At 32.6% G+C, this 27,348-nt stretch overlaps 2 protein-coding genes across 7 annotated transcripts in view; both read right to left on the minus strand.

Annotated features, from left to right (window-relative positions):
- LOC128208903 (centrosomal protein of 128 kDa-like) overlaps window positions 1-27,348 on the minus strand; it is an 83,473-nt gene that overhangs the window by 28,630 nt on the left and 27,495 nt on the right. The window contains exons 1-5 of one of the 3 annotated variants that reach the window (XM_052912596.1): window positions 7,303-7,551; window positions 2,449-3,478; window positions 2,038-2,100; window positions 733-795; window positions 443-505 (exon numbers count right to left, since the gene is read on the minus strand). In XM_052912596.1, coding sequence (XP_052768556.1) covers window positions 443-505; window positions 733-795; window positions 2,038-2,100; window positions 2,449-3,360 — 1,101 coding nt within the window. In that variant the 5' untranslated portion in view covers window positions 3,361-3,478; window positions 7,303-7,551. Of the gene's footprint in view, window positions 1-442; window positions 506-732; window positions 796-2,037; window positions 2,101-2,448; window positions 3,479-7,302; window positions 7,552-27,348 lie in introns of those variants that run through there. The other 2 variants (XM_052912597.1, XM_052912598.1) reach the window with 2 other exon arrangements.
- The window catches only part of LOC128208904 (structural maintenance of chromosomes protein 2-like), a 32,228-nt gene continuing 27,273 nt past the window's right edge, over window positions 22,394-27,348 (minus strand). For all 4 annotated transcript variants that reach the window (XM_052912601.1, XM_052912599.1, XM_052912600.1 and 1 more), the window contains exon 11: window positions 22,394-23,263. The gene's annotated coding sequence lies outside the window, so the exon portion shown is untranslated. The remainder of the gene's footprint in view (window positions 23,264-27,348) is intronic.

The following is a 27,348-nucleotide window of genomic DNA, read 5'->3' on the forward strand; positions in this document are numbered from 1 at the left end:
AGCAGAAGATTTTAAGTAATACACTAACACAGACCGACTAACATCTAGATAACTTAACTGAATAATACCTTCGCACGCATATACACACATCTGGTTTTGCCAGGACTTTTGTAAATACGGTCCCTGTATATATGTACGATTCGAATCATAAAATATGTCTGTGAAAGTCTGATTTTTCCAAATTATGATTTATTTGTCATAAATTATATGTTTCAGCTCATCACATAGTTCTTTTCTTGTCTGAGTATGTGTTCGAAGGATAGTTTTAAGTAACGTTTACCAAATTATTCTATCGGATTAAATAGACGTTGGAATCTGTTGGATTTAGTAAATATTGTCCGTTTTACTCAAGTTCTTGCGCGTCATAAAACGACGTCAATAACTTTTATTTGTCAAATATTGTATTAAACGGTGTAAAGGTTGTGTAAAAATGTTATCTTACCTTTTCAGATTCCTCTTTGTCCTGTCTCGTTTTCTGTAATTCTTGTTCGAATATCTTCCTTTTCTGAAAGCATAAAGGCGAAATATGTAGTTGCTGGTTTGGGATATTTTGTCAGTACACATAGAATAACAGCAATGCTTTTTTGAAAATGTAAATAATTTGACTTAACATCATTTATCCAATAATTTCCTTTTTATTGCAAGGAATTACTGTACACGGTTGACTATACGTGCTATATCTGTGTATGTCTATGATAAGAATCATAATCATTTTTATATAACTGGTCTCACCTTTTCTGAATTATCTTTGTCTTGTTTCACTTGTTTCAGCTCATCACACAGCGCAGTCCTTGCCTGTTAACATTTGCATAACCAGCTAAATTAACTATTAAGTATCAACAACGTTTACTATCATCATATAATATAAAGCTGAAGACCAGAGATCAGTTTCAGCAACGTATAAAGACGAGCAACTTTCCCGTCTTTCATTCTGAAATCAGATTAGGTAGAAAAGATAACAGTTTAATCCGGCAAAAAAGAGGTCGTTAAATAGTTGTTTTTATTGTGAAAACAGGCCATGAACAAATAAGATGATATTCCAACCTCTGAATTAATTAGAAATAGCAGCATAATAAATCAAATGATGATTATAAATACAGTTAAGTATAACATCCTATATATACATCTTTATCTAGCAAATACTATGTTACAAGTGTAAACAACGAACTGTATGTTCTTGGCTTTCATTAGTTTCTTGTTTTAAATAACTTTCCTCAACAGTGTGCCACATAAACAACTACAAGTGGTACAACGAATAAGAATCTCAATTAAGCGGCATGTGCTACTTTATACAAAAATACTTTTGCAACAAGATCACATATTATAGTGGCCAATAGCATATTATTTCACCAAGGATTAAACGTTTATATTTATTTACTTTATGTTGTTTTACACCATTGGTTTTACTGTTGAGTATTCTTCCAAGCTCTGCTTCAATATATATGCAAAAAGCTACAGAAACATGCTCAGTAGCAAAAAGTTTAAACATAAACCTGGTTTAGTGGCAATGGGCAAACGCCAAAGACATAGAACACAACTCGTTCTCGAATACCTTTCTTGTCTGAGACGCCAGAGGCAAAATTGCAAGCATATGGCAATGACGCTTTTAATAAAGATCATATTTGTAGATTAAAACAAACACTTACACAGACAAACTTACATAAATGACTATAAGAAACATGTCTAAATGTTGTATTTTTACATACATTGTATTTGACCGGTCAAACGTTTATATTAAACATCATCATATTTAAGAAAAACATAAATGTAGTTTGGGGCTCAGTTAACAACATAAACTGTTCTTTAAAAAACAACAACGGAGTAATGCGTTCTAAATGATAGTTTAGTTAAGCGGCTAAAGTTTTTGACAATAGTATAATATCCAAAAACCAAACTAAATTACAAACTTTACATAATTTAACCAAATGATATAATAGCCCCTATCACATATTAGCAATATACACTACTAATGCATTTTATGTACTATGTGTTTAAGAAAAATAGTTGAAGTCCAATACCGGGTAAACTTTTACAAACCTTTTCTGATTGATCTAAGTCTTGCTTGAGTTGATTCAACACTGCAGTGAGCTCCCGCCGGGTCTGAAATTAAACATCCAAACATAGAATAGTACTTAGGCCTCTAAATATGAGGCACGGTTTAACAGTTATTTTCCAATAGAAACATACTTGGTAAATACATGATGTTATTCTAAACAATGCTACGCATTGGTGTATAATTCGACATTCCAGACTAAATACAATAGTTGAATTGTATGAATAAATAAAGCATTTAGTGCAAACTAATTGATATTCAAAGACTTAGACAATACTTCATTGATGTTACAATCAACCCTCTTGTTGATGGTTAACTTGTTGTTTTGATGAAAATCGGTTGATAAGAAATATTACAGTTTAAAGTACTCAAACAACCGACATCATACGCGATACCTTGTTTATTTTTGCAGGTGATATGAAAACATCGTTGGAATTTCCATCGTCACTTCCTGTAACTTCTTCATGTTGTTCATAAACTTCCTCAAAATCCTCAAACAGGCATTTAAGAATAACAGTGTTTTCTTTGAAGTCGAAGCCTTTAAAAGTATGTTTGTGTTTGATTTCTTTGAGGTGGGTTCTGGCGTCCGAAACCTCTTTCTCAAAATGTCTGCTCATTAGGTACAAGCGTCCAGCCATATTATTGTCAACAAAATCATCAATTTTACTTTCCTCATTGTGACACCACTTGGTTTTCTCATCACACATTTTAGTAATATGGGAATAAGAGGTCAAGTTTTCGTTATGTTTCTCCTTTATTCCTTCCCTAATGCCACTTGTCAATTCATCTACACGTTGTTTAATTTTATTTCCGAACTCCAGACATGCTTGCACACATTTATCAGCGTGTTTCTTGCAATTCTCCTTACTGTGTTCTGCTTCACCTTTCAAAAGCAGAATCTCATCGTTTACCTCCATCAACAGTGACTTCATTGTGTTGACTTTCTCGCAGTCAATGTTAACTACCTCATGCAGCAAGTCAACGACTTCTTCTCCACAAGGACGATGTCCCGAATGAAGACATCGGCCACAAATCATGGAATCATGAATATTACAAAGAAATATAGCCTTCTCAGTCGAATGCTGCTTACATCTTTCTTCTGTGATGTCCCGTAATTTGACATTTGGATTTTTAGTACCATCCTCATGCAATTTTACAGCCTCATGCATAATGACAGTATGAGTTTGAAATATCTTTCCTATCTTGTGAATATTAACACATGTTTCACCAACGTATCCACAAGTTTGGCAATACCCAACTGCATTTTCATTACTGCACATTTCACACTGAATCTGATTTGATGCCATGTCAAATGCTCATGGAAGTTCAATATATAATGAATTAAACCAAAACGTTCGATTTGAGTTACTGTTTTTGGTCGATTGATTGTTTCATTGTCATCACTACATCGTCTGTTAAGTATCACTGAAAATAAGAATAGGAAAATGATAAACATCATCATGAGAATGAAAATACACAATGTAATAGCAATACGTTTGTTATAAAGCCAAATGAGAGTAACGCTGTCAATGACAACATATATTATTAAGACATTAACGCCGTGCCAATAACGATATCAACCGCAAATCATAACGGCTTATTATGCGTTCCTGCGTTTTGAATATTAGAATGCGAAACGAACGAATCTATCATATAACTTTTTCATGTAAAATTACACCCATGTTTTAGATATTTGAATGATACGTATGAAAATGTCATGATGGAAGAGTATCGGTTATACTTTATTTATTTTTTTTGATCAATGAGTACAGTTATTATTTAAACAATATCTTGTCCCTAACATGTATCGCAAAAACCCAACGTGCATCCTGTTTGTAGCAAGCTAATTGTATGTCAACGTCCATAACAAATATCGCATCTACCGGTAACATAGTATTTATAGCAAGCTGAATGTATGTCAACCCCATGAGATCAAGGGACGGAGAATCTATAACAAGAAACTAACGAGATTCACAAAGCAGCAGCAGTAAACATACCTATATGTATATATCTAATCTCGATTATGTAATTACCAATCGCGTTATTGACCGAAGGAAAACGCATCTTGCATAAATTTTCGATATGGCTGTCAAATTTGTTTGATGACGGAGGAATTTAGCCCGTTCGTTTGGATTAATGCAAATCTAAATCAGTGCGTTAAATAAAAAATGCGTACATTTTAGTAATAAACACAAACACAAAATGGCATGTTTGATTGAAATGTACGGGTTTTAGGGAAATAAATTGTTTGCAAACCGTGCGGTTACAAGTATGATCAGGGGCAATTTTTATGTAAATATTATAACAATATCTGCATTATGTGTGTGTGTAAATGTGTTGATATTCACGGGAATGGTAATTAGAATTTTTTTCCCGTATCTAATTCAACATATGTATTACGTTTGACCAGATTAAAATAAATAGTTAACATTCAATCAATATGACGTACTTCTTTTACAAAATAGGACATACATGATATTTATAATGATGACAAATTATTGATATTGCTGAATACACTGGCAAACATGTAGTACCTATATAACAATAAGTGAATGAAATATACGTCTGGCTGGCATTTGTCCATGCCATTACAATCGATTAGTCAATAATATGCATGTAACGACCTAGTTTTTATCATAATTATTCGGTAACGTCATTTGGTATTGATTATAGCCATTATAAGCACTCATAGTCGGTCTTTTTAATATAGCAATACTATGACTAACATCAACGTTATTAAAAGTCATTTTAGTCGTCACAGAATATTGAATCGTATTTAATAACTGGATCAAAAATGATAAAAAAAAGAATGTCGAATGAGTAGCTTTGATTTCAAATATTAATTCCCAATGATCTCCCTATGGTCTCTGAAGACCGGAGAAACCAAGCTGCATTGTATAAATAAAGCAAATTACTTCCTTATTTAAATAAGATCGCCTATTTAGCTTTGTTACACTTAAAACATTTGGATATCATTATTTAAAAACGCATTTATCCAAATATTGAACACACTTTGAAATAAACATTTTAAACATATTGAATGTAATTAAGACTCTAAGACAAGTGAAAGCACATCAAAATAACAATAAAAGTAAGTAAAAGCTAACACTTAAGCCTCGATCTTATTAAATGTAACAAGACTTTTACTGAAATCCAAACGTAAGCATTGTAGGTAACATAAGCCATCCAATAAAGTGAATATAACTTAAAGCATGAATCTAAAAAGTTCAAAAAATGTATTCATGGATTGAATAGTGTGTATTTCAAAATTGTAAACATGATTACAGAAAACCGAGGTCAACCAACCTGCATTGCATTCAGAAGCAAATTAATAACTTGTTTAAGTTAAATCTCCTTTATTGTGCTGTTAGGCTTAAACACTTATTTGACATCATTTAAAAAACACATTTATCCAAATATTTAACACACTCCCAAATGGCCTCTTTCTAGAAACCTATTTAAATAATTATTTAGGATAAACACAAGCAGGCATATCAAAGTAAAGAACTGACGTTAGTTACTACGGGAGCAGTCAACATTTTTGTTAAACGACGATATTCACTGTCTACATGTCACTAAAGGAATATTTTAAGAAATGACATTAACCACTTTTAATAGAAAACAGCTTTAATTAAGGCAATATATATGGTGCGGTAGTATGGATTCTTTATTTATTTCATCAAGGGACACACCCAGAAGTCTAATAAAGATTGTAGGTTTTCGATATAGATCGTGAAAAGCATAAACTAAAACTTGTTAATTTGTTTAATTAAAGGATTCCTGTTTTGATATTTCTAAGCACAATCTCTCTTTGTGAGAACACGGATAAAGAAAAAACAAATGAACAAGAAAAAGCAAATGCCTCAGATGCAACGAAGTAGAATTGAATATTGATGAAATGTGTATGTCGGTTATAGTAATGAAGTGTTTGAGGCCATTCAATCGGAAAATCGGAAGATGAAACCAAGGACATCGAGCGCCATTTAGAATAGCCCGAATAATTAAATCACATTTTATTCTTGGAAGCATAACTCATATAACTGTCGGGACAAAGTGCTATTGACGGCAAACATAGATGTTGCATACTAACTTTGAGGTCAATGGACCGTACATTTTGTTTGCAACGATTAACAATTATTTGCAATGGTTACAAAAATAAAATGAAAATAAAAAACAACATTATAAACACCATATGGGTTTTATTAATTATCTGTTGATTTTCGCTTTCACGTTTGTTTTTGCTTAGTCGAAACATAGCGTTATAACACCAATGGATATTAAGTATCTGATCACAAGTGTCCGATAACGGACGACTCAACAGTAAAGGACGCCTCAACAACAGAGGACATTATATTGTATGTGGAAAATATCATTTTGCAATTTATCTGGGTTTTTTGCTCAAAGAGACAGAGGCATTTTGATCCAAACAAATAGTTTATTATTGTGTGTTTTTCATTTTGGTCGAAATAAAAATGTACAAGATTTACTCTCCGTACAATGGTCATTACATTTCTACAAGTATAGTCAACAGTCATATATATACACCAATTTGCTTAAGTACTCCCTAAAATATAGGCAGCATGTCATGAATTACATACACATTATACTGTTTACAAACGTGTCAACTTGTAAGTAGGGCCAGCTAAACAATAAAGAGTTTTATACATTTCAGACAGCATGAACAGCAGTTATGCAGTCTCATACGTTAGCAGAAGTGTTGTCTGTTTCGAGTCTATCTCGATGTAAATATTGATTAAAAGTGTTTTTTGTAGTATTTCTATTGTTTTAAAGTTCGGTTTGCTAGTAATAGTTTCAATTCTAAATGTTTGTTTTAGTTACACAATGTTGATGAGTTATTGACGATTTTTTTGTTGCGAAAACACTGTTAACGCGATAGCGAAAGTAGATTTCATTTACAGCAAATAGCGAAGAATAAAAATCCGAAATCGAAAATAGACGTATTTTCAGAAAGTCCACGTCAAAAAGGTCTCTTTTTAAAGTTATTCTTTATTCAACACATTAAACGTTTTTGCTTATGGGCTTAGTTTATTGAGATTCCTTTATTAATAATACAATGAAAAGTACAGGGCGAATTGTTACTTCTCTAACTTCTTATAATATTTTGCACCCTCAGTTTGCTCATTAGACACTTAGTACTAGTGAATTTGACTCAAGCGGACTCGAGAGTGTTTGAAACAAATTATTAGCTTTCTGAACAACCGAGCTTATAATGGTATAAACGAACCAACCTGAATTATATTCAGAAGCAAATAACTTCCTTGTTGAAAAATCTACTTTCTCTTTTGAAGGCTTAAAACACTTATATTTCATCCGTTAAAGCACATCTATCTAAACACTGAACACTGAATACACCCAAACATATTCTCCAATTACACACTTGTATCCAAACATTGCACAAACTCTAAAATATCGTCTTTTAAATCCCATTTACAATCATTCTTACGGTTAAACACATCGATATAAACAACTAAGGTCAGTTGCTGAGGGAGCAGTCAACAGTTTTGGTAAGAGAGAATATTCCGTGTCTACATGACATTAAAGAAATGCTTTTAGATATTTCACAAATGCTTTGGATAGTAGACTGCATTTGTATTGTTAGTGAGTTCAATGTATCTTAATAATTATAAACCATAAACAGCATTAACTAAAGATGTATTATTTGTTTAAATGAATAATTTCTGTGTTGATACTTTTTAATTTAATTTTGTGAGTACACGTCTGAAGAAAATCGGAATGAAACAAGAAATAGCATATACCTCCGATGAAAGAGGGTATTATATCTTGCGGATAAAACTACAATGCTTTTCTTCATGACAATAAATTGAAACATTGAAGGTTGAACTTCAGGCATTCGAGCTTCAAAATTGCCAGAATAACCGATTCAGGATTTCATTTTTGGTAACATTACTCATTTAACTGTCGGGACACAGTGCTATGGACGGCCAATGTAGATGTTACACACTAACCTTGATGTCAATGATCCACGCATTTGATCCAGTTTGCAACGTTTGACTATATTTGTTCTGAAAATTAAAGGAAATAAAAACATTGTGGAAACACATATAATGTTTATAGATATTTTTGTCGATTTCACGTTTGGTCTTTTGGGAGGTCGAAATACAAACATGTATGAATCTGAATAAACTGATCACAAGTGTCCCATGAAGGACAACGCAACAGCAGTCGATAGTATCTGGCAAGGATACAAAATCATAAGGCAATTCGCCTGTTCCTTGCGTGCAGAGAGAAGCAGTTTGTCAAAAACGAAGGGTTTATTCGTGTTTATTTCATCTTGGTGGGCCATAATAAATGTTAAAGATTAAATGAGAACAGTACCTATTAAATTATCACAGTTATGGTCAAACAGTTATATATCAAAAACGATGTTAAAACGTCTTAAAATATAGACAGTCATGAAACTCGGACACATAAAAAGTCTTACAAGTTTACATTCTGTTAGTAAGACAAGTTTAAATAATCTTGAGTTTTATAATTATTACACAGCAGACACGCAGTTAATACGCTATTACAATATTGATCGAACAGCTCCCCTAAAAGGGAAGTAATAATTGCTCATACGTAAACAAAAGTGTTGTCTGCTACTAGTCTATCCTGCTTTAAATATTGTTTTTCGTACTATTTTTAGTGGTTGATAGTACGTTATTGTTAGTTATAGTTTGTATAATAAAAGTCTGAGTTACACAGCAAGTGTGTTTGAGTAACACATATTTGATTTATTATGGACGAATTTGTTACCGGTATATCGAAAGGGTAACTTGCATTTACAGCAAAATGCCAAAAATATAAACTGAAAGTAGACGTATTTTTTTAAAGTCGAATATATACATTTCTAGTCTTATTAATTTAAAATAACAATCTGATTCAAAATCGATACATACACATGTACTAAAAACATACATTTTGAGTGATAAAGCTTTACCTACTTAAAAATGCATTTACAGAATATTTTAATTACTGAAAACAAGTGTATTTAAAAGCTAAAACGCCGAATACATTAAATGGTTGGTGATGCTAAAATATTTACTGTGATCTGTAATGTCTATCGTTTCATTAGGTAGAAATTACGTGTGTATGTCACCTTCCTTTCAATTTAAACTCGGTATCCTTCATAAGAATAATTCATTTCGACTTTTTTCATCCTTTTAATATATTAAACAATTGTTTTCACTGTGGTAAATCTTATTTGTGAGTAAGAGTGCATCTTGTACATATCGGCTCATGGATGTAGTTTATTGAGCTTCCTTTAATAATAGTACAATGAAAACTGCAGGAATAATTGTTTTTTCTTTTCACTTCGTAAAACATTATGTTCCCTCAGAATGGGCTCTTTATGTTTTTGCATAACGTTAAACAAAAACATTTTACTGTACATGTACATAGATGATCTTGAATAAATCATATAACGCGCTTAATCTGGAGATATTGGAGTCTACAACAAAGCACGCACCCTCAAATTTCGGCATCAAACCAATGAACTGTAAATATAAGGATTGTTTTCTACAATATACTAGTTTCAACTTAGCAAAAATATGCGTTGACTTAAACAATATACATAATTAAAATTACGTTAAAAACGTACAATTAACGTTTTATGTCGTAAACGCCATTTACGCTATCGACGTGAGTCGACAAGCTATAATATGTTTGTAGAAATAAAGCTTCAGAATGTTACGAATGTCATGTTCATAAAACTGAGGGTTTGAGAACCCCACGCAAGTAAAGTTTGTAAAACTGAGGCCTAAGAACAGCACACAAGAGTTTTTGAAATAATGACTTCAAGCTTTAAAATGTTTAGCAGTGATGTTATATATTACTTATGTTTCAAAAAAAGACAACGATCAATTTAATGTGTCTGCGGTTTAGTAAGATACGTAATTTTAAATATTATACTGAGATTTTGAAACGTTATGTATGAACGTTTTAAAGAACAGGTGCTTCATTAGCTAATGCAGTAATATAGCTTTATTTCGCGTGACTAGGCATCAATGAAATGAGGCTTTAAAAAGCCAAGCAGGAAATGATTCATGGATAAAGACTCCTAGATGTGGTACTTGCCATTGGCTTCAAAATGTAGCTTTAAAACGTCAAATGTAACCGTTGAACATGTCTGCTGATTTGGAATGTTACGAAAGAGATGTTTGTAGAAACTTTGCGAAATGTTTAATAACTGAGACTTAACACAGTTACGCAAACAAGTTTCATATAACTGTTGTTTAAGAACACCAGTCAAGACATTTTACTGAAGTGAGGCTTTAAAATGTTACAAAGAACATTTTTAATATATTGTAAAATCACTTTTAATTTTTTTTTAAATAAATAATTAAACTATTCAAAAAATTCATATAATTAACGTCTACAGTGTAAAAATAATCGCCGCATTAATAAAGAAATCCACATGTACACGATAAACTTAATTGCTAGACGCCTTTCATTCTAAGAAAAAATATCTATTAAGTTTGTGACTTTCAATACAAATGCCCTGATTTACTCGATTCACCTAATTGCTAGACGGCTTTCATTCTAAGATAAATCGCTATTAAGTGTGTGACTTTTAATACAAATGCCCTCGTTTACACGATTCACCTAACTGCTAGACGGCTTGCATTCTAAGATAAATCACTCAATAATTTGACAGGCAGTCGTCATTAGTGACCGCTTGGGTAAATTGAATTAAAGTCAGTGCAGATTTTATGATGAATATTTAAGAGCAGGAAACAATATAACAATATAGTACGTGAGCAAATCGCATATATTTGCCTTAAATTATATTAATTTATACATATTTACAGCAATTTTTATTGACATTAATTAATTATGTTTTTTGTTGGAAACACTTGTGTGATACTCTGTCAGAATCTCAGGTAAATGAGAGCAGTAATGTAGTATTATATTGTTCTTTTTGAGTGTATGTAACCCAAACTATATCTCAAGTTCATGTCCTTTTGTGCAAAATATAATTAACATGATACTGATGAAATACCTGGCGGTTTTATTTGCAATCTCAATTTCTCTTGATTCATTTGATTAAATATGACTAACAAAATAATATCATTATTAGAATAATGTATATGAATACAATTATTTTGATAATATGTTGATGTATTTTTGCTTACAAATTGAAACCTCTTTTGAAATACAAACATTTGCAAAAAAAAACTATGCAAGTAAGTATACTAGAACAGCTGAATGAAACGCGTTTTATTAATAATTTTATAAACTGTCATTATAGTCATATTCTTATACTAAAAATAATTTTAAACATATCAGTGCATGAACTTGTTTGAACGGTAGCAAATTAAAAACCAATAATGTTATTTGAATAGTCGGTTTGGCCTAATACAGTTTAATAACCGACATAACACAATCAAGGTAAGTCGGTATTGCCTAATACAGTTCATTAACATACATTACAATACAAAGTTAAGTCGGTATGCCCCAATACATTTCACTTACTCAATAACCGACACAATAAAACTAAGTTCAGAATTTCTACAAATCATGTACATGATCTAGCAATGAATATGTTAAAAGAAGCGGTATTATCAGTCAAAGTCAGTGTTTAATATAAGACACCGTTTGCAACATAGCTCGTATGTAAATAACTTAACAAATATAAACATAATAAGATCATATCGCAGTTTAAGATTAATCACATAAACTTGTAATGTAACACTCTAGACCGTAACTGGGAATGTAAAATGAAATATTTAACTGTTCCCTTCATCCTCAATATTTGCACAAGATAAGCGGGTTAAGGTATGACCCAAGGGTAAACATATCATATCACCTCGATAGAGTGCATGTAACTAGGTCAGTAATAAACTGATGGGAGAAAACTAGGTTGTATATTATTAAATGAATATCTTCAGTAATCTGCCCTGTGATCATTTAAATATTTTCAATTACCGTTTTCACGGTAGGATATGGATCAGAAAACCCGTTTTTATGGGATTGTAAGTGGCATTTTTTTCAATGCGTCCTTCTAATCCTTATAAAACATAGATATACTGACTGACAGTTTATTTCTGACATGCATATTTTATTTCGCGAAAGAATATATAACTTACAACGAAATAGGTAATACGTACATATATAAAAGCACTTCATACAAACAATCCAGAAACACACACGTAAAAATTGTTTTAAAACTTTAGTGTCTGATGGATTTCAATTAAAATGCAAAATCTGCCACATTTACTTCTAATCAGATGTCTTTCATTCATATGATTAGCAGTCATCGCATTTTAAAATGGGCCATTCATCTTTTTTCTTATATTCATTTATTTTCAGCATTTATGATAATTTGACAAGAAAAAGTTATTTTTTTTTTATTTTTGCCTCAATTTCTTTAACCTAAGCTTAACAACTAAAGTAGCTAAAAAAAATTTTTATCCTAATTTGACAATATGAAAATATAATTATAATGTTACCAAAATGAATTTTCTTTAATGTTCAGATAGTATGTGAATCGTGCACATATGATACCAAACCATAAACAGTTGACAATATGAAAAATTGTTTATAATGTTACCAATATAAAAGAATGTACTTTTAAAGTCCAGATAGTATGTGAATCGTGCAAATATGATACCAAACCATAGACAGTTAGCTTAGCTTATTCCTGTTAGAAACTTAAAATGTTTCGAGAACTGGGGCCTTGTAAATACAAGCGCTACCATCTGATCGTTTATTACCATGCCGATTACGGCATTAATATATACATTTCTTCAATAGCTGATTGGATGTCACAAATGCCCATGTACTTTGAACGTTCATCATAAATGCGTTGAATAGCACCTGTATAGTTTGTGCTGATATTTACAAGTGTTTTACACGGTATATTTGAAGTCCAACGTTTATCATAGAGGGTGGCAGTGATTGCAAGAATTATAAATAAACTTGGCGACAATAATGTGCGTTTTTATTATCTAATATTTTAAAGTTACTTGTAACGGTTTTGTGTTTTACCACACCACGATAAAGCACCGAAAACACACATTCTATGTAATAATGCGTTTTGTTGTCTGGACATGTTTCCTTTATATTGCCCTGTATGTCGACTTTAATTTGAACCTGACTCAAACATACAACGAAATCAGCTTGGCCTAATTTAGTTCATAAACTACATAACAAAATTAAGGTTAACCGTTATGGCCTAATGCAGTTGAGTACTTAATACAGTCCAATGACCGACATAACACAACTTAGGTAACTCGGTATGGCATAATGCAGAGCAATTACCGACATAACAAAACTGAAGTAAGTCAGTATGACCTAAAACCGTTTAGTATCCGACATAACAAAACTGAAGTAAGTCAGTATGACCTAAAACCGTTTAGTATCCGACATAACAAAACTGAAGTAAGTCAGTATGACCTAAAACCGTTTAGTATCCGACATAACAAAACTGAAGTAAGTCAGTATGACCTAAAACCGTTTAGTATCCGACATAACAAAACTGAAGTAAGTCAGTATGACCTAAAACCGTTTAGTATCCGACATAACAAAACTGAAGTAAGTCAGTATGACCTAAAACCGTTTAGTATCCGACATAACAAAATTGAAGTAAGTCAGTATGACCTAAAACCGTTTAGTATCCGACATAACAAAACTGAAGTAAGTCAGTATGACCTAAAACCGTTTAGTATCCGACATAACAAAACTAAGGTAAGTCGGTATGGCCTAAAACCGTTTAGTATCCGACATAACAAAACTAAGGTAAGTCGGTATGACCTAAAACCGTTTAGTATCCGACATAACAAAACTAAGGTAAGTCAGTATGACCTAAAACCGTTTAGTATCCGACATAACAAAACTAAGGTAAGTCGGTATGACCTAAAACCGTTTAGTATCCGACATAACAAAACTAAGGTAAGTCGGTATGGCCTAAAACCGTTTAGTATCCGACATAACAAAACTAAGGTAAGTCGGTATGGCCTAAAACCGTTTAGTATCCGACATAACAAAACTAAGGTAAGTCGGTATGACCTAAAACCGTTTAGTATCCGACATAACAAAACTAAGGTAAGTCAGTATGACCTAAAACCGTTTAGTATCCGACATAACAAAACTAAGGTAAGTCAGTATGACCTAAAACCGTTAAGTATCCGACATAACAAAACTAAGGTAAGTCAGTATGACCTAAAACCGTTTAGTATCCGACATAACAAAACTGAGGTAAGTCGGTATGACCTAAAACCGTTTAGTATCCGACATAACAAAACTAAGGTAAGTCGGTATGACCTAAAACCGTTTAGTATCCGACATAACAAAACTGAAGTAAGTCAGTATGACCTAAAACCGTTTAGTATCCGACATAACAAAACTGAAGTAAGTCAGTATGACCTAAAACCGTTTAGTATCCGACATAACAAAACTGAAGTAAGTCAGTATGACCTAAAACCGTTTAGTATCCGACATAACAAAACTAAGGTAAGTCAGTATGACCTAAAACCGTTTAGTATCCGACATAACAAAACTAAGGTAAGTCAGTATGACCTAAAACCGTTTAGTATCCGACATAACAAAACTAAGGTAAGTCGGTATGGCCTACTGCAGTTCAATAATTCAATAACCGACACAGCAAAACAAAGGTAACAAATTCTACTTATCATGAATGTGATTGCTATCTAACATTGAATATATTAAACAAAGCGTTTATATCAAAGTCACTTTTTAGTATCAGACACTGTTTGTAACGTAGCTCATTAATGTAGAACTGTACAGATATAAACATAAAATGTCGTACCGCATTTTAATGATAACTTCTTATGTGCAAATCGTACAAATAAGGTATTTATTTACCTGGTCCTTCTATTTTCCATATTTTCACAAAATATGCGGGATAATTTATGACTAAAAGGTAACCATATCAGATGACCTAGATAAAGTACATGTAACCAGATAAGAAATAATATCATGGGAGGAAACTAGAGTGTATGTAATTAGATCGATAGCTTGAGTAGTCTGCCCTGTAACATTGTAATATTTTCAATTACCGTTTTCAAGTGAGAATATGGATCAGATATACCGTTTCTGTTGGATTGTACGTGGTTCATTTCGTTTCAATGCGTCCGTCTAATCCTAAAAGACATTAAAATACTGACCGACAGTTTATTTCTGACTAGAACAATTTACTACGCGGAAAGAAGTTATGACCTACAACGTAATATGTTAACGCGTACATTTATAATAGCACTTTATACAAAGGAAAACATTACGGAAGCACAACACGTAACAGTTGTTTTTCAAACTTAAGTGTCTTATGGATTACCTAACGATTTAAAAGGCAAAATCTGCCATATTTACTACTGATCAGATTTCTTTCCTTGCATATAATTAACAGTCATCGTATTTTGAAAAGGGCCATTCATCTTTTTTCTTATATTTTTTTTTGTTTTCAACACTTATGATAACTTGACAATGAAAAGATTTTTCTTATTTTTTGCCTCAATTTCTTTAACTTAAGTTTAACAACTAAAGAAGCTTATTTTCTAAGTTATCCTGTTTCGACAATATGAAAACATTTTTATCGTGTTACCATATAGAATGTCCTTTTAAAGTCCAGAAAGTATGTTAATCTTGCAAAAATGATAACAAACCAAAAAACAATTAGCTTATATATATTATTTACTTAAGATGTTTCGAGAACAGGGGCCATGTATATAAGAGCGCTACAATCTGCTGATCGCGTATAAGCATGCCGATGACGACATTAATGTATACATCTGTACAATTACTGATTGGAAATAATATGTATCCATGTACTTTGAACGTTCATCATAAATAAAAAATGGAAAGCGCCTGTTTTGTTTGTGCTTATATTATTCTTAACATCAATGTATTTTACTCGGTATTTTTGATTTCAGTCAACTTCATTTGATATGTTATTTGTTTTATTGAAAAGTTATTGCGTAATACAGGGTGTTGTATAATATCTGTCCTTATTCTATACCATTATATATCCTACCACATCAATATAAAACAAAACGAAAACTATTTCATATAGTATATGTATTAATTGTCATGTTATATACAATATGAATGTATTATAGTCCAAATTTCGTCCAAATGTTTTGATAGCCAATCAATTACTTCACCTGCTGTGTGTAGAGTCGCCCCATCTTGCTGAAACCATGTATCGCCTATATTCAAACCTCTCCTCTTCAATGCTTGAAATAATTTATTTTTAAAACATTCAGGTAGCGATCCTTATTTATAGTCTCAGCATTACCCCCATCATCTTCGAAAATGAAAGGGACGACAATACCGTCTTTACTTAAGGCGGCTCAAGCTGTTACCTTTTCCGCATGCAATGGTTTCTCAATGAAATAGTCAGGTTTCTCAGTACGCCAATATCTATAATTCATCTTGTTGACCTGTGCAATTAAATAGAAATGGGCTTCATCAGAAAACCACAGTTTATCAACGATATTACAACGATAATTCATCACTCTAGCAAATGACAGCCCACTAGCGATATCAGTTGGTTTCAAATACTGCATTATAGAAATCAGATAAGGTACAAGGTATTCCGCGCTGATCGCGGGCGTCCAGGATTTGCATGTCATATATCTTCTTCAGAACCGGAATCCTCAAATCGCTTTACAATTCTCTCATCGTTTTCACAACAGTTCTCAGTGATTTACTTCTGAATTATAGTTTTACAACTTCACAACACTGATCTTTGGTCGGTGCCATAATGCTAATAAGCCGACAGGAAATATATTTTGATTATCATATCGATTGGCAATACTATGACAATTTCTTAAGACAGATATTATGAAACACCCTGTACCATCACAATGCTCTTATCATGCTACTTCGACCGTTTGAACCTAAAATAGTGTTTAAAAGCCAAATTAAATTTGACTAGTTAGTTAAAACTGTATATATCTTACAACAATTGTGAAATTATTTTTAACTTAAACTAAGTCAATATTGCTGGCACGATGTTACGCGAGGGTCAAAACCATTTTGTCCAGCTGAGTGACCACTTATCAATCTCGCATGTGCCCGTACAAACATTGAATCATTGATATAATATCTTATTATAAAGAGTATTCCAATCTAAAATTCTTTATAAACTGTGAATTCAACTAGGCACTTCAATGTTGATTATAAACGGTCTCGGAAATTTGATTTTTTGAAAAGATAAACCTATTTAGATGCTAGACGAAAGTACGATTGATACACAACTACAGTTCTTTAGATAATAAATATTTTTTAATGTACAGTATATATTTCATTTAACCTTTGCGTTGACATTAGTAATGCTTGAAGGCTGACCACGGCCATCAAACTCGATAGACCTTCGATGTCCTAATTGAAAACCTTGTAACCAACCTATAACGCCAATATCAAAGAACAATAACAACATTTAAATTATTCCGTTTGATACTATTGACATTTGATTTTTTTGTCTTGCTACAAATTAGATCCTAGTATGTATCCTTTATCACAAATAAGTGTTTATGTAATATTGATACAAAAGACGTACTGATTATAAATTTAATCAGAAAAGTATACAAAGTGTGACATCCATTAATATTTAAAAGATATATTGATACGAAATTGAACGATTCCGAAAATGTATAAATCGTTTATAGAATATAATCATTGAAGGGGCAACTGTGAACGCAGCAATACACACTATAAACAACAACATATATTGAGGCAAAGTTAAAATGTCATGACGAGTGACCTCACGAAACAGTCCTGATGACAAATCGAAAGCAATGCATGAAGTAATTGTTATTTAAAGCGAAGCATAATGATAAACAGTCGAAAGCGAATAAACGATGTATCAAGTATCAAGATTTTTATTTTCTTCTCTTGTAAATCCTTAATAAATGATAAAAATATATATGTAAGGAAAATATTATTTTATCTGATTAAAATAAATGAAAAAAATTCTTATTTTTTCAATTTGTTGTGAACTTTGCTTTTAACCTCGTAAATGCTAAAGGCTGGAAATTTGTAGTATTATATGAACGTAAAATCACAACTACATGCACACAGAGTTAGAACAGGGATGAAGCTTTACTTCGTGCGTAGAACATAAAGATAAATGTTTAAACCTATTCAAATGGTGTTTGAGTGTTTTAGTCGCTGAACAAGGAAAATCGATCTTTCTTTTTGTCCCGACATTTGGAAGATTATGATAACACCTCATGATTTAAGAAAATCGGCAATATAATTGTAAATATTCCTGCAAAAAGGGTTGAAATTAAAATAACATGTAGATTTAGTAATGAAGCTGTTTAACATCATTTTTCACACAAATAAAATAGTCGTTTAATGTTTTGTGTAGGATTTTCACATATTTGAAACCATTTATTCATTAAACAATACCTGTGTAACTGCAATATTTTCTTGCTTGCATATTTCGATAAATATTCTTAAAATTGATGTAATATGCCTAAATATAATTATACTTATTTGAAGGCGTACACTACAACTTCATGGGCACAATTTAGTACAAAAGTAATTTACAATGCGGAGGAAGTGGTGATTGAGACTAAGATATATTGTGCGAGAAGCTGTCATGGTTATCAGCAAACCACTCGTACGATATCACTAGACACTCAAGCATCGATCAGGATAACTAGCATGTATATTAGCAAACCACTCGTACGACATCACTAGACACTCAAGCATCAATCAGGATAGCTAGCATGTATATCAGCAAACCACTCGTACGACATCACTAGACACTCAAGCATCGATCAGGATAACTAGCATGTATATTAGCAAACCACTCGTACGACATCACTAGACACTCAAGCATCAATCAGGATAGCTAGCATATATATCAGCAAACCACTCGTACGACATCACTAGACACTCAAGCTCCAATCAGGATAACTAGCATTTATATCAGCAAACAACTCGTACGACATCACTAGACACTCAAGCTTCAATCAGTATAACTAGCATGGATATCAGCAAACCACTCGTACGACATCACTAGACACTCAAGCATCAATCAGGATAACTAGCATGAATATCAGCAAACCACTCGTACGACATCACTAGACACTCAAGCATCAATCAGGATAACTAGCATGTATATCAGCAAACCACACGTATGGCATCACTAGACACTCGAGCATCAATCAGGATAACTAGCATGAATATCAGCAAACCACTCGTACGAAATCACTAGACACTCAAGCTTCAATCAGGATAACTAGCATGAATATCAGCAAACCACTCGTACGACATCACCAGACACTCAAGGATCAATCAGCATAACTAGATTGAATATCAGCAAACCACTCGTACGACATCACTAGACACTCAAGCATCAATCAGCATAAATAGATTGAATATAAGCAAACCACTCGTACGACATCACTAGACACTCAAACATCAATCGGTATAACTAGCATGTATACCAGCAAACCACTCGTACGACATCACTAGAAACTATAGCATCAATCAGCATAACTAGCATAAATATCAGCAAACCACTCGTACGACATCACTAGACACTCAAGCATCAATCAGCATAAATAGATTGAATATCAGCAAACCACTCGTACGACATCACTAGACACTCAAGCATCAATCAGCATGAATAAATTGAATATCAGCAAACCACTCGTATGACATCACTAGACACTCAAGCATCAATCAGCATAACTAGCATGAATATCAGCAAACCACTCGTACGACATCACTAGACACTCAAGCATCAATCAGCATAAATAGATTGAATATCAGCAAACCACTCGTACGACATCACTAGACACTCAAGCATCAATCAGCATAAATAGATTGAATATCAGCAAACCACTCGTATGACATCACTAGACACTCAAGCATCAATCAGGATAACTTGCGTGTATATCAGCAAACCACTCGTATGACATCACTAGACACTCAAGCATCAATTAGGATAACTAGCATGTATGTTAGCAAACCACACGTACGACATCACTAGAAACTCAAGCATCACTCAGGATAGCTTGCATGTATATGTATCAAGTATCTATTGTTAACAAATATGTTTTTAAAGAAACATTTCACATGAGGTGTAATTATAGCCTTCGTGCTGTTAGGGTGTTTTAGTGTGTTCGATCTTATTCAGTTGGACACAACAAGAGTATTATACGACTAAAAGGACAAATAGAGACAATAATCTACTGTTGTGGATACGACCCTCTTTTTGGGAAAATTAAAACCTATATTCTCGATATTGGACGCCTTACAACGGAGGTATACGGGCGATTGTGATGCATCTACATGAGTTTATTTGAAACAGATTGGTGGGAAACATGTCAAGCCGTTACGAAATAGTGGCATTGGCCACATATCTTTAAAACAAGTAGGTGTTATGAAAATTCAAGGTTAAGTTTGGACAAAAGCATGTTGAATATGTCTGTTTTTATTTTCTGATGAATAAATTCATCTAAAATACAGTATAATGTCGAGTAGTAAAAAGCATTTTTTTTAATTCACATTCATTTTACAAGTATGACAATGACTACATTTTGGGATTATTTTATAAAACGGCTACAAACGTTGAATATCATATCAAAACATGTTATTATACAGTTTCAATGGATACTTTCATTGCTTTAAAAAAACAATACAATGTAAGATAAGATAAAAGAACTTACGATTAATCCTATATCCAAATATTTTCTGTCGTATTAAATTTCATAGCAGTACTGCGTGTTTTTATTTCAAAGTTTGTCACGTATATACTGCATTTATTTACCTTGCATTTATTTACTAGTATCAGTAGCTAACTTAACCGTTTAAAATAGTATTATGATTGGGCGTAGATGATTAAGCTTATATAATACGCTAGAAATTAAACTTTCTGATTGTAAAAGTGAGTAGTATCTGGAGAATTGTCGTACACAATCAGAGATAAAAGTGATATACACGATAATACCTGCAAGGCAATAAGAATTACAAATAATTCATAACACAACTCTTCCCGGAATTTTACCAATGATATAGCAAACTAACAAATTACGTTTGAGATATTTGTGGTCAAGCATTCAAGATGTGGCCTGAACACAAAGCAAACACCTGTTCTCACTGACCATTAAACATATGTTAACACACCATGCATTGATATTAAAAAATGTAAAGAAAAATAGCCATTGTCTTGTAAGGACGCGTTTATGTTGTTAATTATTGATTAAGTATTGTGCCTTGAACAATGCAAAGTTGGGGAATTGACTGTGTGACGTGCGCCTGTAGTTTCCATTGTACCATCTATATGAACATTTATAGCTTTTGTTTTGTTTTTAAATGTGAGCATTCGAAACATGACATTGTGAACAAACGCAATACGTTTGTGTGTATTTATATCTTGTACACGGGTAAATGTCATAGTATTGTTATTCATGATTGTTAACACCAATAACAATAAACAATAAACAATAAACGCACACATAGCGCATGAAAAATAATTACATTCTAAAACAACAAAATTACAAATAAATAGTATACTATATATACCATTCAAATAATGTATTGCCAAACAAATAATAATATGAAATTACAGGGAAAAATGACAGCCACAATCTTTTTATTGCACACCGGATACGCATGTCCGGTGAGTATAAGCATGCTTGAAATATCCGATCTGGCACCCCATGCCAAAAGAGTCATGAGCTTCAAAACTTCTTATCTAAGTTATTGTATGGTTAGATAAAAGTATGTTATGTCTTCAATAACACAAAATCAAATATATATTTACGCAAGAATTATAATTTAAAGGCAATAACAAGTCAACTATTTGACACCAACAGTGATCTGAAGTTACTACGCGTCATGATTTCATTAAGCAACATCGCTCATGTTTTTGGTGACAAGCATGCCTTATCTACGCCAGTTTTCAACACTTTTATAATTGTAAGTATTTAAGAAATACAAATCATGTTTTATCTCCCGAACAAAAAAATCCGACTTTCCGGCTCACTTAATGGCCGGTAACATGACAAGCCTCGTTAACGGCTGACGCGCGGGTCCTCGGGATCCCTCTTGGATTTTTCTATTCGGACCCGGAAACACATGATAGAAATCTTTATTCCTGAATATAATGCAAAAAGGTTGATGTTTAGCTTTCACTTTACGAGGGACAGACAACAGAGCATCAAAGAAACAGACAAACGAATTAATAACTTTTGTCTAAATTGTTCTGGGTAATTCTTATAGTGGACTAAACAAATATTAAAATTCCATAGATTTACATAGCACGTTCAATCTTTTAAAACTATTGTATGAACAACATGTCATAACATTGCGGATATAATATGATTAGCATTGTACGCACGGTTCATGCTTGTTCTGCTTTCTTCAGCAAATCACTCCGAAATATAGCTTCTTCGTTAGGAAAAGTTAAAACCTGAGAATGTAGTATAAAAAAACAATCATCAAACGTAGTAATTTGTACCCTAGGTAATAACAACATTTTTCTGTTCCAAGTATGATAAAAACATCTCATAAAAACACCAGCTACCACCACGAACAGTTATTTTTAACACGGAATCTTTAAGTCAAGTCAGCATTTGTTTACTTGTCGAATTCCTATACTATTTGAAACATAAGCTTTTATAGCGATAAAACGTTTCTAAACATAGAAAAGATAAATAATTTACATGCAAATTGCAAAATCACAACATATCTATTTATTCGATATCGTATACATTATACATTATACAAATGTTTCCATAAAGAATCACATGTCAATAAAGCAATTATTATTTATAATGATCTTAAAATATTAAAATTATCCGAGGTAAACTCGACAAATTAAATCATGGTTTGTATTGAAACAAATCAATGCGATTACGAAGAGTTTAGTCTAACCATTACTATCCCTTTAATAGACGAGCATTTCAAAGCTAAGTTCACTAAAGGCACAAAAGCAACCTCGATGGTAGGGAGAAAAGTTCCAAGTTAGCATGCCATGTTATATACATTCTATATACAATAACAGCAGGCATTTGTTTGAATATATGACATTAGCATTTGATGTAAGTTCTTCGACAACACAGCACTTATGCAAGTTACCGACCATCGACAGTCAAGGTCTCGAACAGTTCCTCCGTCTGATCTATGTCCGCCTTTGTGATACCCTTGGCTGACAGTTCCGCTTTCAATGTATGTCGATATTCATTGTAGTCTAATGTACCACCTCCTCTAAAAATAGAAGTTAACTATAACTATGCATGTAGTCGACGTAAGACGAATGTGAAGTGCACCTTTAAAAATAGAAGGCACACTATTCAGACACAGTTTATTATAAATAGGAATCTAATGTAGGAAGGTCTCGCGAGCTATATTAGTTGGATAATCTCGTTATTAATTTACAAATACAGGTTACTCATACTTACAACGTATTATTTGATAATGTGTACCTTGTTTCAAATGCAACGTATAAAGAAACAACTAAAGCAAACTGGTTCTTCTGTATACATATAGTTGTTCTTGGCTGATTTTATTCTGTCTACATTGTACTTAACTTACAATTCAATTATAGTGTAATGCAAAGTTTAATTAAGCAGTATAAATCATTGACAAGTTTAGCTTATTCAAGTACTGAGGAAAATAAATCATTTGAACGATATGTTTAACGGAAGAGCGACGTTGCGATTAATATATTTTCGAAAATTCTTGAATTAAGTGCTGCAGTGTTAAACAATATTTAATTCCATTGTGACACTGAAATAAAGGATATTGGTTCAATTCAGTGTAAGATCGTAGTTTATTTCATGAACTTCATAAGAAACACATTCTTCACGAGTGGCGAATCCAAGAGTGAAACTATAGTATCTGATATAGGGTAAAATTAAATAAGATGTTAAACTAAAATAAAAAAAAATATGTTCGTTTCGGAGTTTAATTAGTATTTCTGTTTCTAAATTCCCCCTTTTAAAATTAAAATCACTCGCCGCTACCCAACGGAAGTACTTTACGCCAAATTCAAGCTGATGACGTAGCTGTTTATTTTTCTATTTCCATTTCGTTGGGGAAAAGTTATCCGATTGTTTATAATATATAATTCAGTCGTGTAGTTGTGTAAACTTTTTTATGAATAATAATCAATGCACTTTTATTAATGCATCAAAAAATAACAAAAGCAGTTTTATATTCAACATGCCAATAATACATAGCCAAATTACTACGCCGCCATTAATTGAGTGAACATTTAAAAGAGGTATTGCCATGACAGCCAATTCAAAAGAATATTTAAACATTGAAAAAACATCCAAGTTATGTTCGAGCTGTGTAGTTTTCGTTGTTCTAGTTTTTTATGAAAGCAAATATTCGAATATTCAGTTTCGAAGTTCAAGAAAAAAATTGAACCAAATATACCTTTATTTTAACTTCTGCAACCTTTTGCAAGTCTAAACCTGATTTTGCAGCATTTTTTTAGCTCAGAGCTGACGTATTTAGATTTGATTAAAAGGCAGTAACTACAATGTAATTTAAAGCAATTTTTAAAGTTGATATTTTCACTCCTTGTTTTACAGTGAAAATATCTTTTTTTTGTCACTGATTAAACTCCGTATTTCATAGAAAGGCATACAATAAAGTATGTTAATCCGCAATTTATTCACACATGAAGTATGTGAAGTATAAAAATATTTTGATATTCTGCCCCCACAATGAAAATGCATTATTATATAAATCATGAAAATATACACATATTTTAAAGTTTCGTATATGATTTTAGAATTGAACCAACACGATTTAACCAGTGATATTGTGTTTTTCTTTTGACTAAAATTCTCCATTCTTAAAAACGCACTAACAATATTAGAACGTACATTATTTCGTAATATTAGATCCTCGAAGGTTAGCCTGTGATTTTTGTTTAAATGTTGGATAGTTGAATTAATAACGAAAGGGCAGTTCAATTTAATATGAACTAGAAGATAAAAAGCGAAAAACATACATAAGAAAATTGATTTCACCTTCAATAATGAATCATAATAATCATGAAGGCCCTCGTTTATAGTTATGGAGCCAAAAGGTGTGTTATATAGTATCTGTGTCGTTATAAATATAGTCATTTTCGGTTTGTATGTTATGTTGTTTTGTTACATGAAATTCCTGAAATACACTGAAACCTGTATGATTGGTTTCCATGACTACGAAGAAGAGGAAAGAAGTCTTTTCTCGCCAGGTGAAACACCCATTTGTCTTCACACTAACAGTCCAGTGTCGTACAATTTCAACAACTGCATGTGCAATTGAAATGGGCCATATTGCCTCCCGAGTTGCAGGACACAATGCGTCTTTTTATGCAGATATAAACATATTTATTATTTCACTTTATCGCATTTTATCTTGATATAAATATCATAGAAAACCAACTGTTTTCACGTTACACTGGATATTCCGTTACGGATATGCATATCATTTTAAACGAAGCCAACAATAGTAATCAATCTGTCGGACGGCGAGGTGGTTGTTTTTATACTGTAAATTTCATCATAAACAAAACATGTTGATAAAACATTGCATTCTTGTACTAGATCATTTGCGATTTGTAATTTGGATTAAAATGATAATATGAAAAGTCCAATCATTACGTTAGTTTTTCATCATCCGTATAGTTATCGACATAAAATATATATGCTGAGTACTGAATATTACATAAACACTTTTTCAGTACGTCATTTTTATAAGAGCCGATGCTAGTATCATTTAGTATTAACAAAATCGTAAGTATTCTCTTAATGAACAATATGATATCAATACTTCTGAACGCTTTTTATATCAAAGCACTATACTGCATGTTTCAGAATCCTTGTTTTACATACTTCATCATTTTTCGTCAGTAAGGTGACAACTGAGGAAAGGTGGGGTATTGCGATTTATATGTCAATCGCAAAAATGAAAGAAATAAAATAAATTGTATACATGCTATAACATTGAAGCAATGTTTGAACAATTTTTACTCTTTTTCTTTAAAATACCTTGCTAAGATATTGAACATTTGTATTTAATTCATTTTTTAAACGTCTTGTTTACATCAAATACCTTCATGCTTATATCAAATACATTCATGCCATTAAAGCCGAAATATTTAGACATCAACTTGTTATATCCTCAAAACTATTGAATTATGTTTGAGTAAGTACAAAAAGTCCTCGAAAAGCAAACATATTGTACCCTTTAAATGTTAAATATCCATATACTTTCAAGCGAAATGAATATGTAAAATAACTGAAAAAAAGAAGAAGCAGGTATACGTGTCAAGCAGTACGTGGCGAAAAGGACTCCAGAAGGCAAAATGCGGATAAGTATGGTCAACATTGAACGTGTGCCACAGCCTTTAAAGAGTTTTTTTTCCATAGCAGTGTGATATACTGGGTGGAAGCCAGTGACTAGTAGAGCATCTGGATATAAACCCATTAGGAATCAGATTGTATACGAGTCCAGCAGTACAGGGCGAAAATGGCTCCAGGAGGCAAAATGCGGTTAAGTATGTTCAACTTTGAACGTGTGTCACAACCTTTAATGAGTTTCCTCATAGCAGTGTGATATTCTGGGTAAAAGCCAGTGACTAGTAGAGCATCTGGATATAAACCCATTAGGAATCAGATTGTATACGAGTCCAGCAGTACGAGGCGAAAATGGCTCCAGAAGGCAAAATGCGGTTAAGTATGGTCAACTTTGAATGAGTGTCACAGCCTTTAACAAGTTTTCTCATAGCAGTGTGATATATTGGGTGAAAGCCAGTAACGGGAAGAGCATCTGGATATAAACACATTAGGAATCAAATGGAATACGAGTCCAGCAGTACAGATCGAAAATGGCTCCAGAAGGCAAAATGCGGATAAGTATGGTCAACATTGAACGTGTGTCACAGCCTTTAGCGAGTTTTCCAATATCAGTGTGATATACTGGGTGAAAGCCAGTGACTAGTAGAACATCTGGATATAAATACATTAGGAAGCAGATGATAAACGAGTCCAGCAGTACAGGGCGGAAATGGCTCGAGAAGGCAAAATGCGGGTAAGTATGGTCACTTTTGAATGAGTGTCACAGCCTTTAGCGAGTTTTCCTATAGCAGTGTGATATACTGGGTGAAAGCCAGTGACTAGTAGAGCATCTGGATATAAATACATTAGGAATCAGATGGTATACGAGTCCAGCAGTACAGGGCGAAATGGGCTCTAGGAGGCAAAATGCGGTTAGTATGGTCAACTTTGAACGTGTGTCATAGCTTTTTACGAGTTTTCCCATAGCAGTGTGATATAATGGGTGAAAGC

This window comes from Mya arenaria, chromosome 11, assembly GCF_026914265.1.
Source record: "Mya arenaria isolate MELC-2E11 chromosome 11, ASM2691426v1".
NCBI lineage: Eukaryota > Metazoa > Mollusca > Bivalvia > Myida > Myidae > Mya > Mya arenaria.